Consider the following 18,895-nt stretch of genomic DNA (forward strand, 5'->3'; position numbering starts at 1 on the left):
AGTGAAAACATACAAGCGGGAGCGTGTATGTGTGTGTGTGTGCATGCAAGATGGCGACACTATAGGAGGAGGTCACGTCACGCGAGAACCAAATGGTGGAAGTGACCACGGTGTCTTGGCTAGAACAATAGCAAGGTGGTGCTGCCTCGAGGTCGGTGTCTCTGCACTCACCCAATTCCATGTAAAACACATGTGTCTGATGGCAGATAAAGAGGGGCAGAGTGGTGCTATGTCCTACATTATCTGACCGTCAGATGTGTAAGAAGATGCGCGTGTGTGTATGTGTGTGGGTTAGTAACGAGAGGGAAGAGAGAGCGACCGTGGGGGGGAGAGCAAAGCAGTTGCTTTGTCCACAGAGAGTGGGCATACAGACGGCAGTTTGTAACGCATGTTGTCTGATTTCCGATCGACAAAGCAACTTACCTTCTCACAATGTCACCTTCATCATAAACGTTTCAATTGTTACGCCCGTGTGAGAAGGCGAGATGGTCGCTTGAACTTCATTTTTTATATGAAAAATTGAAGTGATAAGTGTTACAAGGACCCACAGTTGTAGTTTTCTCAGGCTGGTTAGCAGCTCCTCCATCCGGACTGTGATGAAGGTGACATTGTTTTCTCCTCCAGCACACCAACAGGCAGGCACTGTGCCATGCGGCTACAATAATACTGTATGCAGCTACTATAGTAAAAATCACGGGTGCTGGTGCATAAATGAATCGTCCTTTTATTCCAAAAGTCATAAATAAAGCAAGGGAAGTACATTTTATAAAGCCCTGGAGGGTGGGAGTGGATGAACCCAGTTAAAGAGTACCTGCCCGTACGGGACGCTCTAAGAAGTAAAGCGAACAAGCTCGCAAGGAGGAAGGGATCATTTCATTGGTCGACACTAAACCTGGCCTTCTATTGGTTGGGGGACTTTGACAGAGTTGTTGCACAAAAAATCCAAGAGCAGAGGAGAAATCCGAGCGCAGAAGTTTCACGAGCACGCAGAAGCAGCCTGAGTGCGAGGAGAAGGGCTGAAGCTTGAGCGCAGGAAATCTGTGCAAGCAACATTATATTTGAGTGCAAGCACACAATTTGAGCAGAAACAGAGCAAATCTAAGCACAAGCAGAGGCTATTTGAGTGCGAGGGCAGGGTTTTGAGGGAGAAATTACAAACTTTGAACGTGAAATCAATAAATTATGCTCTCAAAATGATATACCACACTCTTGAATAAAGATAGGGAAATAGCTCCATAGACTCGGGGGTCTGTCAATTCACACAACAAAACAAACAAGCTTAAAGCTAAAAACAACAGCAGCACTGAAGCTGAAAATACCACACAATATAACCTAACTCTGCCCAGACTTAAACCTCTTACTTGGTTGCTTCAGAAAGCAAGCAGGGTGTGTGTTTCAGTCCGTCTTTGGCCTGGCTCGGTTCCTCGGCTCGGATGCTGATGGGGCTGTCCTCGCACTCCGTCGGCGGGTTTTGCGGCAGCTGATCCTTGGCGGGCATTGCGGAGAAACAGCGGAGTCAACTTGGTTGAAGAAGAGCGAGGCAGAGAAGTTATCCGCTTCTTTGTGAAGAAATCCGTTTCTTCCTTCTGCAGGCAGTGAGAGCGCTGGCTTGCAGCAGCGGTGGTGGTCTCTCTCGGATCCGGTGATTGTGTTTGGGTGAACACGGGAGAAGTCTTGTCTCGTCCAGTGAGGGGAGAATCTTTCAGTTGGTGGGGGAAAGTACACATGCATGGGGTTACGTCCTTTAGCAAACTGGCTCACAGAGAGACAGAGCTTCCCCCTAGTTCAGTTACAATGGACAGGCGGAGATTTTTAGGTGCACCCAGTACTTAAAAGGCAGTGACATCACGGCTGAGTCACCATGACATACTCTGGTGTTGGAGCGTCTCTGCCAATGAGACGAGAGTTTCTGGATTTAACACCAAGGTACAAACAGAGCAGTGCATGTTGGGAGACAGAGTCCATTTTGGACTCCCTTTGTTTCACTGGCGCCATGCCTTGTTATCAGGCTTTAAGACTGCATGCCTTTGTCTCATGCACATGGACTATGAGCACCAACATCTGAGACCAAAACAAATATGCGTGTTGTTTACTCAATAATGTTGGGAAAAAAACAAAGCTGTCCTTGAACTGACAGCTCATGAAACTCTGATTGAACTGTCAAAGTTGGCAGTGCTGACCAAATATGGATCAAGATTCTGTCACCTCAAATGCTTTTAGAAACATATTTTAGTGTACTGTTTAGCTGTAATTTGAGAAAGTTTGTGATGTGGCCGACATCTTGGAAATGTACGTGGAGGACGCAGAGGGACTCATATGCACTAACATGCATGGTCACAGGCACTAACATGTTGCTGGACCAGCTACCAAAACAAAGAACAGAAAAGCTCAGATAACAACACAAACAGAGGGAGTGTGACTTCATTCACTGCTCAGGCCGCCATTACTCCACTATATCTTTACATAGCAAATAGTTGTTTGCTGTCATCTATTGCACCTATAATTTTCATATTTGAACCTACCATCAAAAAAGAAAAGAAAAGAAGAGTGACTCTAAACTGAGTCTAGATAAATGCTGTGTAATTGTTAATGGTCCGGGTGGGACTATTAACCCTATAAAGTGTCAGAACTGCAATGCCATATTACTTATTTAATAAAAAACAATACAAAACAAAAACAAGAAAACTGAAAAACTGAAAACTGGTTGTGGGTATAATGGCAGAAGGCACAGATGAATGTTAAGTTTGACTGAAGTGTGATAAAATATGAGAAAGCTATTGACAGACAAAATAATAGCTCATCCTGCCATAAGTTTTTTTTTATTTTAATGAGGTTGTGTAATACCAAATCCAAATGATTGGTCTCTTGAAAAAAATTAGCTATTTACAAAAATTTGAAAAGCACTCTTGAGATGGTCTGAAAAACTTCAACAAACTCCAAACTTCCAAAACTCCAACAATTTCCCATCTACTGTGAAGTCATGAAAAATGCAGGCTTCAATAACAGCTGTAAAACATCACTCAGGTTTTATCTTGCACTCAAGTCTAGTGAAAACTGCTGCAAAGTTTTTGAGGAAGATCATCGTGGAATGTCTGAATATTGAACTTAAAACTATCTTCACCTCTTTGTTTTCAGCTAATAGCTTATTTGTTTACAATGTGGCAAATCACCACCGTAGAAAGTGATTCTACTTTGGCTATGAGCAGTTCCTGTTCACATTGTGCATACAACAGTCACTTGGATTACTTTTGATACCGCTCAAGTGGAGTGCCTTTCTTCAATTAATTCTTAACACATTTGTCCTCAGTGGACATTGGAAATCTTGCCCCCTCTGTAAGGAATAAGTTAGCATTGGTGTATTATGAGAAGTGGTTTGCAAAAAATGCAGATGTGTGCATTCAATGTGCATGAAGTAGCCTGAGGTTAGCCTGTCTGAATATTACATTCAGACAGGCTAACCAAAAGCCTGTCTGAATAAAAATATTTTTAGCTGCTTCATGAAGATGTCACAGGAGTCTAGGGATCGCAGCAATAAGGGGAGAGCATTCCATAACTTGGGTGCAACAACTTGAAGGACGGTCACCTTGGGTTTTATAGCAGGTTTGAGGGACAGCCAGTAATTTTTGTTCAGCAGACCTAAGAGCCCAATTGGGTATATGAGGGCGGAGGAGGTCAGCTATATACTGGGGTGTTTGAACATGCAAGGCTCTATAGGTTAGCACCAGTATTTTAAAATAGATTTGAAATTTAATTGGGAGCCAGTGCAGAGAGGATAAAATTGGTGTGATATGTGATCTCTTGTTATTTCTAGTTAGAAGCCAATCAGCTGCATTATGGACAGTTTGGAAACAGTTCAGAGAAGTTTGATTTAAACAGGTAAAAAGAGCGTTACAATAATCTAAATGAGAAGAAATAAAAGCATCAATAATCATCTCCATCTCAACCTTGGTTACCACAGATCTCAACGGAGCAATGTTCCTCAATTGGAAAAAACATGAGCGCATAAGCTGGCTGACATGATTATCTAAGGACAGGGATTGGTCAAAGATGATGCTGGTTATGGTTATGCTGAACACAAACACTTAACTACCCCATATACTGCTTGATGTTTGGAATAAAATTTTCATGAGCTTCTGTCTCATTTGCTTTTAACTGAAGACAGTTGTGAGCCATCCAAATCTTGACAGCATCCAAACAATCATTTAAAATGGACAATTGGTGACTCTCATCAGGTTTAAAAGAGCAATACAAGTGAATATTATTGGCATAAAAATGATAAGAGATGCCACTATAACTGCTAATAATCTGTCCCAGGGGCAACATATATAAAGAGAACAACATAGGACTCAGGACGGAACCCTGTGGGACACTGCATGTCAGAGACACTGTGTCTGACATGAACTGACCCACAGAGACTGAAAAACTCCCATCAGCAAGATAGGATGAGAACCAATCCTGGAAATACCCACTAACTGGTTTAGCCTCTTTAAAAGAATACCATGATCGACAGTATCAAAAGCAGAGCTGAGGTCAAGTAACACCAATAATGAGCATTTCCCATCATCTGCAGCCATCATAATATCACTACTAACTTTAAGCAGAGCTGTTTCTGTTGAATGCAGTTTTCGAAAACCTGATAGAAATGAATCATACAGGTTATGTGTTTCTAAAACAGTTATAAGCTGCTTGGTGACAACTTTTTCCAGCTGTTTGGACATTAGAGGCAGCTTAGCTATAGGCCTATAATTCATTGGGAGGGTGGGGTCTAAATTTATTTTTTTCAGCAAAAGCTGAACTATAGCATGTTTAAATTGGCTAGGAACAAAGCAAGTTGAAAGGGAGAGATTGATCATGGCTACAACAATGGAGCCAATTGAATTAAAAACATTTACAAACAAAGATGAGGGAAGAATGTATAAATAGTAGGGCTGTAGTCAACCAAAGAAAATCTTGGTCGACTGAAATTGTACATAATCTTCAACGAATCGATTAGTCGCGGGGAGGTTGGATGTAATGGGACATAGTGCACATTTCTCCGTTCTGTATTTCTCTGTTTAGCGTCTTCAGGTTAGGCTAACCCATTGTTGCTAACTTTGGAGCTAACCCCCTTCACTTTTCCAGCACTTGGGGAAACAACAGGTGTGACTTTTTAGCATTTATAAACTGTTACACTGTAGTCTGTACTGTACATTTACTGCCAGACTGACAACTTACCGCTAACCTTTTCCTCTGCTCTGCTCGCATCCACCGTCACTTTCCTGCCACTCGCTGTTTCCCATTCACTACGCAAACATACTACACAATGACGTATTCCTTAATGGAGTTACGCTACCAATAGTTTCCCAGGCAACGACACAGAGGTAGAATCATGTACCGGAACAGCACTGCACAGGGACTCCCAAATGCTATTGATTTCAGAATGAATGGATATTTGGCGTTATTTTTGGCATTAAAAAATATTTTTCGGGCCTGGCAGGGGTTCTCGTTGTTATAATTATAGGAGAAACACTGATTCAGTAAACGCTCAGTAAACATTGAGTACAGTTAGAATTAGCAGTTTCCATTATGTTGGGCGAGTTCAAAGTTGTGAAAACAACAGGGGTGTTTTGAATACACCCCCATTTTCACAGGTAATCTATGAGTCTGTTCCTCCCGCTGCAGGAAATAATGGATTAATCCTGGAAGGCTACTGATGTAGCACTTTTCTTTTTATGAGAGGAACACTGAGATTATTGGGCCAATGAGAATTTGGTCGGATGAAAGCATATCGACCAACTAATCGACTAGTCGACTGGGAGACTACAGCCCTACAATTTAGTGATGTCCTCTAAGGAAACAGGAGAAAAGGAATTCAGGATTGTGGAGCAGGAAACACCAATGGTATGTTGATTTGATGATGGAGGAATATTTGCACTGATATCACTGACTTTGTCCACAAAACATTTAAAAAAGATGGCAGAATAGGCAGTCCTAGCTTCCCTCATAATTTCATTCAAACAGATTAAAAGCTCATTAAGATGCAGCCAATGGACCTCTAGTTTGGTGGCTTTCCATAAGCACTCTGTCTTCCTACATTTCTGCCAAAAATTGCAGATAGACTCATTAATCCAAGGTGAGAATTTTACAGAAAAGAATTGTCTAGATTTAAAAGGAGCCACTATATCCAATACAGAAGAGCAGTGTTCATTAAATAACTGGACCAAGGTCTCCACATCATTACAGCTTTACAGCACATCAGGATCAAACAAAGCTGTGAAGTTTTCAGCTGTGCTCTGGTTAATGATGCGCCTACAAGACATATGTTTATGGGGCAGCGGATCCAAATTACAATAAACATCAAAAAGTATACACCTATGATCGCTGACAAGGAAATCCTCTAAGCGCACATTTTTGAAGTTTGCCCCGCTTTATGTGTGGGCCAAGAAATATATTGTATTAAGTTAAAAGAATCAGTAGTAAAGAAATTCAGATGCAACCTTAGACGTAGCATCATCAACATAAGAGTTAAAATCATTAATAATTTAAATTTTGTCTAACTTATTAACTGAAGATAAGAACTCAGTAAAATCAGACAGGAAAAAGCCAGATGGGCCAGGAGGTCTGTAAATTAAAATACAATAGATGGGCTTCAACTGACCAACTTTAGTCATACTAAGTCACTGCAAGACCTGCATTTGGCCTGATAGCCTTGAGGTGCTGATGGGCCTACAGTCTGCGGAACAAAGTTCATTGATGAACAAATATTCCTTATTTTTCTGCCAAGTTTCAGTGAGGAATGGAAATTCCATATTTTCCCTAATGAATAAGTCTTTGAGGAGAAATGTCTTGTTGGCAATGGAGCGAGCATTGAGCATAGCCATCCTGACAGTTGACCCATCAGGAGTGGCTCCAGCAGAGGCAAGAGAAATGATTGTCTGTTGGCCAGGAATAGGAATTAGGTTTGATAATTGTACAAACCGAGTTGGATGCACCTCGTTACCTCTATCTCTAATTAGGACAGGAATTTTTGATATCACATGATTGGAGAGGAAAGGAGAAGGTTTAGAGGGAGTGTTATCTGATAGTCAGTGGGTATGAGAAGCCTTGCAGGAGTGCAGAGTCAGTTCAATGTTTGTGGATAAAAAGCGTGAGCCTTCCTGTGAAGGATGGAAGCCACCTGATTTAAAAAGCTGAGGTCTGTTTAAAAAGGCCAGAAATGATTACCTACTTCCCGGTGTCCAGCAAACTGTCCATGAGGAGCATGAAGTCCTCTTTGAGAGTCTTGGACTGTTGGTTTTTTATATCATTGGTTCCGGCCTGGATAATGACTGCAGTTGCAGAGTTATGCTGTTTAATGAGCTGCTGAGCAGTTGGTGTAATGTCCTTTACACAGGCACCTGGATAGCAGAAAGTCCAGGCCCCCCGCACCACCATGTCTAAAGAAGTGCCAACAACAAGCACTGACGGTGGGCGCCGCACCGTGTGTTCATGCCTGACCACGTGGGGGGCTGGGTCCAGTCAACAGCAGACAGCAGCAGAGGAGCCGATAACTGTCGCCTGAATGTGCATGCCTGACCAACTAGAGGACCAGACTGGGGCTGTGTGCAACAGCAGCTGAACACTCGGTAAACACACCATTTGGCCTGTGCAGCAGTAATGGACGAAAAGCCCAGGATTAATTCTTCAGGTCCTGTTTCAACTGTCTGATGTCCTCTTTTAGCTGTAATTATGCTGGCTGGCAAAGTCTACACACCGCCATGGTGATGCTTCAGATGCCTGTCAGCAATAGTTATTGTTATTGTTTCTTTGGTGTTCATTGGTTGAGGAGGTTTATCCCAGTAGCCAAATTTTCTGTCGAAGTCTCCTCCACTCCAGGGCAAAAGAACACAGTGATTAAAACTATTCAAAATGCTGAATAAAACAGTTACACTTTAAAAGACAGTGTTTCTATGATGCTGTTTGGTGAGTGGTAGGAATTAGAGCTGCCACTCATGTTTGCGTAGATTGCTTCACTGATATCTTAAAATCCAGCAATCCAATGATTAAAATCCTTCATCCAGTTAATACAACAGTTAAAACAACCAAGATCTAAAAAATGTGTTGTAAAAATGTGGCTTCAAACTGGATAAAAAATCAAATTAATGACAGTGTTTCTGGCAGACAGACTACACGCTGATGCATTCACCCATGCACGAGTCCTTTTTACTCTTGCAGAGTACGTCTAGTAGTTGGGTCGGATCGAGGTCGGATCATGTTCCCACCACAAGTAAACCACTCCAGAGTTCGTTTGTGACAGGACCAAGACTATTTCCTCTGAAAGGATTCTGTACGGTTGTTTTGGTCTGCAATCGAATACGATTACTCAGACCTGCCCAAACAAATCGCACCAATCGAACTAGAATCGAAAATACGAACTAGAGTCTGATTCAACCAGACTAAAAAGCACAGGTCTGAAAACTCCCTAAAAGGAAGACTTTTGGAGAGATTTGACTCGGACTTGACTGCTTTGAGACTAGTTGTCTTGTGTCAAATAGTTACCTGGTAAATCCTAGAACAATAAGATAAAAATATCACAGCATCAGGTAGGCCCTGCAAAGCTGCACATTTTGAAAATTATCAGGCCACTGCATTAAGAGAAACACCACAATCTTGGTCAGCATATACCTGAAAGACTTGCATCTTGACTTCCAATTTGCTTATGACCACATGACTTGACCAAAGTTGCCCAGAAGGACTTGAGATTTGTCTTGATTGACTTGGTACTTGACTTGGGCCTCTTTTGGATGACTTGACATTTGATGTGTACTTACACTTGTCAGAAACAACATTAGACTACTTACATTAGACTAATTACTTGAGAAGAGATTTGATTGGACTCATTAAATGAACTTTGCCTAAAGTAGCTGAAATGACTTGGATTTGTTTCAAATTACTTAAGGCTTGACATGGAATGACTTAAGACTAAAGTGACTTAAAATTTGGCTTACACCTGTGTAGAACTTGAGACATGACTTGGACTTGGCCTTAATTACATGAGACATGACTTGGACTTGTCATGAATGATTTACATCTTGACTTGGACTTGTCTTGAATGACCTGAGACTTGGACAAAATCCATCTCAGTGAGCACAGGTTCACCCCAGGGCTACGTCCTGAGCGCCTGCTGTTCACCCTTCTAACACATGACTGTACTGCCAGATTCAATACCAATCACATCATCAAGTTTGCTGATGATACAACAGTAGTGGGTTTTGTCAGCAATAATGATGAATCTGCATACAGGATGGAGGTAGAACAGCTAACGGCCTGATGAGTCTCTCCCTCAACATCAACAAAACAAGGGAGATGGTGATTGACTTCAGGAGGGATAGCAGGCAACATCATAGACCATTGATCGCGCGGCTATGGATATGGTCAGTAACATCAAGTTCTTAGGGTGCACCTAGTGCCTCAACCAGTAACACCTTGGCCATTAAAAAAGCACAACAGCTCCATCCCCTCCAGAGAATTAAAAAGGCAAGTCTCCCCATTCCAGCCCTTATCACTTTCTACAGAGGCACCATTGAAAGCACTCTAACCTATGGCCTCACTTCCTGGTTTGGTAACTGTAAAGCATCCAAACAACATCATCTGAACAGGACAGTTAAGACAACTAGCAAGATTGCTGGTGCCCCACTCCCCTTCCTGCTGGAGATTTACCATCAACGTTGTGTTCGCAGAGCCTCCAGCATCATAAAGGATCCCCACCACCCTTCTCATAGTCTGTTTTCCCTCCTGCAGTCTTGTAAGAGGTACAGGAGCATCTGTGCCAAATCCAGAAGAATGCTAAATAGCTTTTACCCTCAAGCAGTCAAGATCATCAACGGACTGTTCCCCCCCTTGAACATCAGCTGTCAACACTAAACTGAGACAAGCACTTTCTCTCCAAATGCACTTTAATGCCTGTGCTTTTGTTTTTTTATTTTTCTCTTTGGGATTTACATGTTTTATCCGTTTTTAAGGGATTTTTAGATATATATCTTTATCTTTTCTTTATTGTTGAATTGCTGTGGGCTGAGAGGAACAGCATTTCGGGGATTTTTTGTGGATGCAAGTACACAAAAAAATGACAATAAACTAAATCTTGAAATCTTAAATCAATGTAATTTAAACTTGCCCTAAAGAAACATGAAAAATAACTTGGACTTGTGTAGAAGGACTTGGACCTGACCCTAAGTACTTTAATTGGCATTAAAGGAACTGCATTAAGCTGGTTTAAGTCCTATTTATCAGACCGTCTGTACATGTTAATGATGAATCCTCCATGAAGGCAAGGGTTAGACACGGAGTTCCACAAGGTTCAGTACTTGGACCAATTCTATTCACCTTGTATATGCTTCCTTTAGGTAATATTATTAGGAAACACTCCATAAATTTTCATTGTTATGCAGATGATACCCAATTATATTTATCAATGAAACCAGATGAAACCAATCAGTTAAACAAACTCCAAGCATGCCTTAAGGACATAAAGACCTGGATGACCTGCAATTTTCTACTACTAAATTCAGATAAAACTGAAGTTATTGTGCTTGGCCCTAAACACCTTAGAAACACATTATCTAATTATATAGCTACTCTGGATGGCATTACCCTGGCCTCCAACACCACCGTAAGGAATCTGGGAGTTATCTTTGATCAGGATATGTCCTCCCACATAAAACAAATCTCAAGGACTGCCTTTTTTCATTTACATAATATTGCAAAAATCAGGCACATCTTGTCTCAAAAAGATGCAGAAAAACTAGTTCACGCATTTGTTACTTCTAGGCTGGATTATTGCAATTCCTTATTATCAGGCTGCCCTAACAAGTCTCTAAAGACTCTCCAGCTGGTCCAGAATGCAGCTGCACGTGTACTGACTAAAACTAGAAAAAGAGATCACATTTCTCCCATTTTAGCTTTGCTACATTGGCTTCCTGTAAAATCTAGAATAGAATTTAAAATCCTTCTCCTAACTTACAAAGCCCTTAATGGTCAGGCACCATCATATCTTGAAGAGATATGAGATAATACCGTATTATCCCACTAGAACACTGCACTCCCAGAATGCAGGCTTACTGGTGGTTCCTACAGTCTTTAAAAGTAGAATGGGAGGCAGAGCCTTCAGCTATCAGACTCCTCTCCTATGGAACCATCTTCCAGATTCGGTCCGGGGTGCAGACACCCTCTCCATGTTTAAGAGTAGGCTTAAAACTTTCCTTTTTGATAAAGCTTATAGTTAGGGCCGACCAGGCTCACCTTGGATCAGCCCTTAGTTATGCTGCTATAGGCCTAGACTGATGGGGGACTCCCCCCCCAAATCATTTTGTACTCCAAAAAACATTTCAGACAGTAAAAGAAAACCGGGCAACTATTTTCTTGACACCATAAATCTGATTAAGCAGTAAGCTTGTGGTGTTTTGCTTGTGAAAGAGGCAAAAAGTAAAGACAAACTGCAATTCAGTCAGAGACACTCATCAAGGAATTGATTGTTTGATTTGGCAGGGAAGGATGTGTTCTTTCAGGGAAATCTTAAAGAATCTGAGCCAGGCCAAGTAGAGCCAACAATGCAGACATTGCAATACACACTGCAACAACTAAAGATCTCTGAAGGTAGACTCTGGACTTGGTGTGTCCTTATGGATATGATAGCGGATCATCAACCATCACGGCTGATGGCGTTGTAAATCGGATTGTAGTACATTACCGCCTATGACAGGCAACCAACAAACACATCTCAGAAACCCTGGATGGGAAGATAAAGTTTTCTCCTCTTAACCTGGTCCTGATTCAGCACAACTAGATAGGTAATTCACTTGCATTAATAAAACAAGGTAAGGGGATAGTCTGATGAACAGAAACCTAGTTATGAAAGCTAGTTTACTCCCCAAAACAAGATATAAAACCGCTTTCAACTATCTAAAAGTCTGGCTATTCATCAGGAGTCTCTGATAACTATTTCCTATTAGACACAATCTTCTGGACTATCTGGAGGACCATTTGAACATGACTGGGATTACACACCTTATCTCGAAGGGTGAGCACCTCCCCCTGCAGGTTGCGATGCTCCTCTCTTGCCTGCTCCAACTCAGCCTCCTTACTTGTCAGCTGCTCCTGCAGGCTCAGGAGTTGCTGGAAGACAAACACAGACACACATTTATAATTAAGACAGAAATCAAGCATAAGGAGGAGGAGTTAGATCAATATACAGACTCAAACCTTATAATGTGAATAATATTAATAATAATAATGATCTGATAATAATCTGAAGGCTGATATTTCACCCAGCAAATGTTTTCAGTTTGGTCTGAATATGTTCATTATTTATTATTTAGTAGTTACATTCTTTATTGCTCAGTTCAACAAATCTGAACTTTCAGTGTACCCGCTTCGCTCTGCACACAGAAATCTGTGACATTACTGTGTAAAATACCACACACAGTAACGGAGGAGGCTGCAGCAAATCTGGGTGTGCTCCAGCACAGTCAGTCACGTCATTTTGATGGCAAAGGTTAAGTGCATGGTTTCCAGGGCTCCAGGAAATTGCCCAGATAATTTAAATTCCTGCTGCCCTGCCCTGCCCTTGGTGCACAGAGACAAACATAACATCTACAGAAAGATAAGAGACTCATTTCAAGATTCAAGATTCATCTATTATCATTTTACAACACAAGATTGTATAACAAAATGTAGTTTGTAGTCCCTTAATGCTACTCACAAACCAGAAATTATATAAATGGATTAATAAATAAGTTAAGTGCAGAAGATGAATTGAGGAGTCTCACTGCCTGAGGAAAGAAGCTGCTCTGTAGACTGGTGGTACGACAGCGGGTACTTCTGTATCTCTTGCCAGATGACAGCAGGGTGAGCAGGTTGTGGTTGGGGTGGATATTGTCTTTTAGTATCCTTTGGGTTCTTTGCAGGCTCCTCACCTCACCAACATCAGTGATGCTTGGTAGATGGGCACAGATGATGTTCTGGGCAGAGCCTTCTGGGCAGAGCATTGCCAATTGCCAATTTGTGATGTTTCCAGTCAGGATGCTATCTATTGCTCCACTGTAAAAGTTAACAAGAACTTGAGATGAGAATTTTGCCTTCTTAAGTTTCCTAAAGAAGCACAGTCATTTCTGAGCTATTTTTTTTTTTACTAGGGTGGAGATGTGTGATGTCCATGACAGGTTCTCTGTGATGCTGATACCCAGGAACTTAAAATTGTTCACCTGCTCCACCTCAGCTCCAGTGGTGTAGACAAGACTGTGTGTCTTTGCCTCCTTTTTTCTAAAATCAACAATCAACTCTTTGATTATGTTGACATTTTGTTGTTCTCTGTGCACTATTCTGCAAGATTGTTGATTTTCTCCCGATGTGAACTCTCATCGTTGTTTGTAATCCAGCTGATGATGGTGGTGTCATCCACAAACTTCACAGCTCCATGTTGGGGGTTGCAGTCATGGGTGTACAGTGTGAATAAGAGGGGGCTGGGCACACAACCCTGGGGGGCGCCGGTGTTGAGCACTAGAGTGGAGGAGGTGTGACCACCAATCCAAACTGTCTGGGGTCTGTTTGTAAGGAAGTCCAATATCCAGTTGCAGAGTGTGGTACACAAGCCCAGAGTACTAAGTTTTCCAATCAGTTTCATGGGGGAGATTGTATTAAATGCTGAGCTGAAATCAACAAACAGCATTCTGATGTAGGTGTTGTTATTTTCAAAACTGAGTGGAGGACAGTGGAGATGGCATCCTCTGTGGATCTGTTGGTTCTGTATGCAAACTGGTGAGGGTCCAGGCTGTCTGGGATGTTGCTTTGTGCTTGAGAACCAGTTTTTCAAAGCACTTCATCAGAATGAGAGTGAGTGCCACAGGGCGGTAGTCATTTAGACTAGACACAGATGCAGACTTTTTAGGTACAGGGATGATGGTGGCTGTCTTGAAGCAGGTGGGAACACTCCCCAGTGACAGTGATATATTAAAAATGTCAGTAATAACATCAACTAGCTGGTTGGCACATGTTTTTAGTACACGGCCAGGGATGTTATCAGGCCCAGTAGCTTTATTCATATTTACTGTCAGCAGGATTCTTCTCACATCTGCTGTGGATACTGACAGTGGCAGGTCCTGTGGAGGCAGAGTGGACTTTACAGCTGACTCTTTGTTGAGTATATCAAAGAGAGCATAGAATGAGTTAAGCTCATCTGGCAACGTGGGCCATTATGGGGGGCGTTCCTGCTTTTGTAGCTTGTGATGATCTGGATCACCTGCCACATATCTTTGGTGTTATTGGTGTAGAGGTCTCTCTCCAGTCTCTGCTGATGTCTCTGCTTTGCCTCCTTGATGCCAGCTTTCAGTCTTGCTCTGGCGGTGTTGTATGTTTCCTTATCACCTGATCGAAAGGCAGCTTTTTTGGCTCTGGATAGAGCCCTCAACTCTCCATTCATCCAGGCTCTCTGGTTGGGGAATGATTTTTCAACGAGAGTCTGTGTTGAAAGGAGGTGCCTATCCCTCTTCTTAGATGTGGCTAATGTTTATAAGACATACTAACACTTCTTCCTGTCTTGTAATATTATTGAAGAAGAATTCACCTCCTTAGGTTACACCACATTCTGGTCAGTGGATTAATCAAAATTAATCATATTAAAAACATATAGTAAAGATGTATTCAATATAAATGCCTCAATCATTCTGTAGGTGTCATGAACTGATGATGTAAAAACAAAGGAAAACAAAAACAACAAAAATAAGAATCTATATGAACATTTGCTATATTTCGTATGAATTAGGGCTGTCATGATCAGATTTTCACAGCATGGTTATTGTGGCCAAAAGAATTCTATGGAGCTATTTCCCTATCTTTATTCTAGAGCGTGGTATATCAATTTGAGAGCATAATTTATTGATTTCACGTTCAAAGTTTGTAATTTCTCCCTCAAAACCCTGCCCTTGCACTCAAATAGCCTCTGCTTGTGCTTAGATTTGCTCTGTTTCTGCTCAAATTGTGTGCTTGCACTCAAATATAATGTTGCTTGCACAGATTTCCTGTGCTCAAGCTTCAGCTCTTCTCCTCACACTCAGGCTGCCTCTGTGCGCTCATGGAACTTCTACTCTCGGATTTCTCCTCTACTCTTGGATTTTTTGTGCAACAACCCTGTCAAAATCCCCCAACCAATAGAAGGCCAGGTTTAGTGTTGACCAATGAAATGATCCCTTCCTCCTTGCAAGCTTGTTCGCTTTATTTCTTTGAGCATCCCGTACAGGCAGGTACTCTTTAACTGGGAAAACTATGACTGGGTCCCAAAAGGAAGTAAAACAACAACTGTGGGTCCTTTTAACGCTAATCACTTCAATTCTTCATATAAAAAATGAAGTTCAAGTGACCATCTCGCCTACTCGCACGGGCGTAACCATAGAAACGTTTACGACGGAGGTGACATTGTTTTCTCCTCCAGCACATCAACAGGCGGGCACTGTGCCATGTGGCTACTATAATACTGTATGCAGCTACTATAGTAAAAATCACGGATGCTGGTGTATAAATGAACTGTCCTGTTATTCCAAAAGTCATAAATGAAGCAAGGGAAGGACATTTTATAAAGCCCTGGATGGCGGGAGTGGATGAACCCAGTTAAAGAGTACCTGCCCATATGGTACACTCCAAGAAGTAAAGCGGACAAGCTCACAAGGAGGCAGGGATCATTTCATTGGTCAACACTAAACCTGGCCTTCTATTGGTTTATGGGATTTTGACAGGCACAAGCAGAGGCTATTTGAGTGTGAGGGCAGGGTTTTGAGGGAGAAATTACAAAATTTGAACATGAAATCAATAAATTATGCTCTCAAATTGATATACCACGCTCTTGAATAAAGATAGGGAAATAGCTCCATAGAATTCACAATAACGATATTATCGCAATATCTATAGAAAATTTAAAAAAAAATTCTATCAGTCAAATCATCTTTAACTTTGTTTATAGTGGATTTTGCCTCTTTTCTGGCAAATGAATTACACTCAAAATATGAGTGTAGGGAGGTGGAGAGAGAGTCGGTAACCATAACTGTACATAGTTTGAAAGAAGTTTGAACACACTGATGTTTAAGTTTTTTATTTAATATTTTTTTGCAAACATACACCCGCAAATGACCTATGGCTGTGACTTAGCTGGAAAACACAATGGGACCACAGCATGGAGCCTTACCTTGTCCAACTTCAAATTTAATAACAATATAATATAACACCACAGAAAATGAATATTTTACATGTTTTTCTAAGTGTATGTCTAGACTTATTCCAAAAAAAGGCCATTTAGAGACACCAAATTACCCCTGCTTCAGAGTAATTGAAGCATAAACACATTATAGTCCTTTGTTCCCCTGTTGAAACTAAACTTTGTGCATATAAAAGAGTCAAAACAAGTGCTATGATGGAAAATCAGTTTATATAAAAGGTAAATCACAGCAAATTATTTATATTTACATAATTTCCATGTTGTGGTTTTATAAATAGCAATAAAGCAGCATATGGTCATTGGTGGCTCGGTCTTTACACAAAACAAGAGGTGCAGGCACCTCCTTTCAATGCAACTCTCGTTGGCTATTGTAGACGGTGGACAGGACATGGAAGCTCCTACTGGGTCCAGTGAGGTGTCAATTGAAAGGTCAGACTGCAGCAGCCATTTTGTACCTAATGTTTACATGCTTACATGAATTATGATGGAGAATACGTTGGAAAATTAGGACAACTGCCAGCTAATTTGAAATGACGTAACAGCCATTCATGGATATTTTACTGATGCAATAATGTATTTTGGACTAAATATTTTACTGGATTGGATCGACTGGACCTTTGCCAATGTTACAAGACCGTTTTTGTCAGGGTTGTATCAGTAAGTGGAGTAATATGAGGCTTCATAGGAGAGTAGCATGAATTTTGCAATTGTTTGTTTTATTTGTTTGTTGGTGGTCTGACAGAAGAATTGATTGTACCTGCTGTTGTGATTGTATCTTGAAATGGTTTGCATCAATCAAATCACAAGTATCTTAGCCTTCCAAAGATGTGTCGCATGAGTACCCGATTAAAGACTAGAGTTGTGTACTAAACAGTGTGATGGCCCGTGAATGGGCTGTTGGAATGTTAAAGGGTTTTAAGAGGCGCTGGATTATTTCCACGATATTATCATATTTGTATTATTAACTCCTCCTGTTTTATCCTAACTTATAAAAACAGCCTCAAAGAGATTCCTCTTTGAGAAGTGAAGCCGGCCTAAAGGCTCCTTCAGAGCAGCCTGGAAAGGCTTGATTCTTCATTCAATGCCCCTGCATCTATGAAGATGTGCCACAGCTCACAGCTGCTCTGGGCTCTTTCACTGCAACACCACAGGTGATGCTGCATCAAACAACACTGGACCTGCTAAGGTGATGCCTCTACCATGACGAGACACCTCAACAGTAATGCATAACATGGCTTTGTGATTAAGGGTTGATGTCGAATAACGTTAAAATTAAAAGAATTTGAATTTGAGAGAAGTTGAATAAGTTTTCCCCATAGCATTCCCTGATCCAATATGTTAAGCCTTGAGTCACGCACTGCGAGCTACTCTTGCTGAATAATTTTCTTTATTATTTTTATTATCATTCATAGACCTTATTTATTTATTTATTTTACTTTCTTTTTATTTATTATTTTCAAGACGTTTAGCTATTATTAAATGTCTTCATTTATCCTAAACATGTTTGGTTGTTTCTTTGAGCTGCAGTAAACAGAGGTCACTGCTTGGGACAAGAACTTCCGATTATGAGACTGATTCATTGATTAAATTGAACGAGGGTTAGTGCTTCCTCCTGGCACTAACAAATCCTAACCAAAAAGGAGGTGGTGCTCTCAATAACAAGGTAATTCATAAATAAAGCATTAATACTCCTGCAACATGTATTTATTGTGTATGCATTTACATGATTTTGATGACAGAATTTGATTAAATAGTTTTTAAAAAGTATATTTCAAGAGCGATTTGTGTCAGTTAAGCATTTATTTTGTTTGTCACACCAGCTTGTCTGTATTGGAAACAAAAACAACAGCAGGAGACAAACAAAAAGCGATCATAGCATGATGTTCTCTTACACTGTTAAAAGTGAAGTACATTTACAACAAGCCAGCAGGACAGGGTGTGTGTATACATGTGTGTACGTGTGTTGGTAGTTGTCTCTAATGTGTCTTGTTCTATCAGTGCAGTCATTTTAGATAGAGAAAGACAGGAAGTTGAGTCAAATTAGGCTAACTCATGGCAAACGAGCTCTACTCTAACAAAGTTTTCTTTGCTGGTTTATGAAATCAGTGGAGCAAGGGATTATGGGAGTGCTCTGAGTCATCAGTGAAAATCACAGGGTTTTTTTGTTTCCTTGGGGAGAGTAAAGTAAACTCAGCTTCCTGCTCTTTTCTGATAAAAACCCTTCTGAACTTTCACTCACACAGTGGGAGCTGCAGCAGGTCCACTGAAGCAGTTAGGGGTTCAAGTGCCTTGCTTGAGGGCACTGTTACATTGATGACTTAGGAAGGAGAGAGCCTGGCCTTTAATGCACTATTGTATGTTTTCACTCAGACAGTCTGATGCATATACGTAATGAATATTTTGCTGACAGTATGCAATTTCGACTCGTTTGAGTGATCACCTGTTACAGCTAATTGGCAGACATACTCTGGAAACTCTGGAAACTGACTTGGTAAAATAAACTGAAATAAAAGCCAGAAGCTAATACAATACAAGTCACTGTAAAATTATACTAGTACCAAAGATAACATCGACTCACTGTTTGGTAGCTACATGTACAACAGAAAGTAAGTTACTATGTATATCATAGTAAAAATAAAGATAAAGTCTCAAGGTATAAATACAACACTAAGTGAC

The 18,895-nt window shown here is 40.9% G+C and overlaps 1 protein-coding gene across 1 annotated transcript in view; it reads right to left on the bottom strand.

Moving 5' to 3' along the window:
* Window positions 1–18,895, bottom strand: part of enox1 (ecto-NOX disulfide-thiol exchanger 1) — a 99,919-nt gene that overhangs the window by 32,002 nt on the left and 49,022 nt on the right. The window contains exon 10 of the mRNA XM_044366220.1: window positions 12,025–12,132. Coding sequence (XP_044222155.1) covers window positions 12,025–12,132 — 108 coding nt within the window. The remainder of the gene's footprint in view (window positions 1–12,024; window positions 12,133–18,895) is intronic.

Source organism: Thunnus albacares, chromosome 11 (genome assembly GCF_914725855.1).
Source record: "Thunnus albacares chromosome 11, fThuAlb1.1, whole genome shotgun sequence".
In the NCBI taxonomy this organism is placed as follows: domain Eukaryota; kingdom Metazoa; phylum Chordata; class Actinopteri; order Scombriformes; family Scombridae; genus Thunnus; species Thunnus albacares.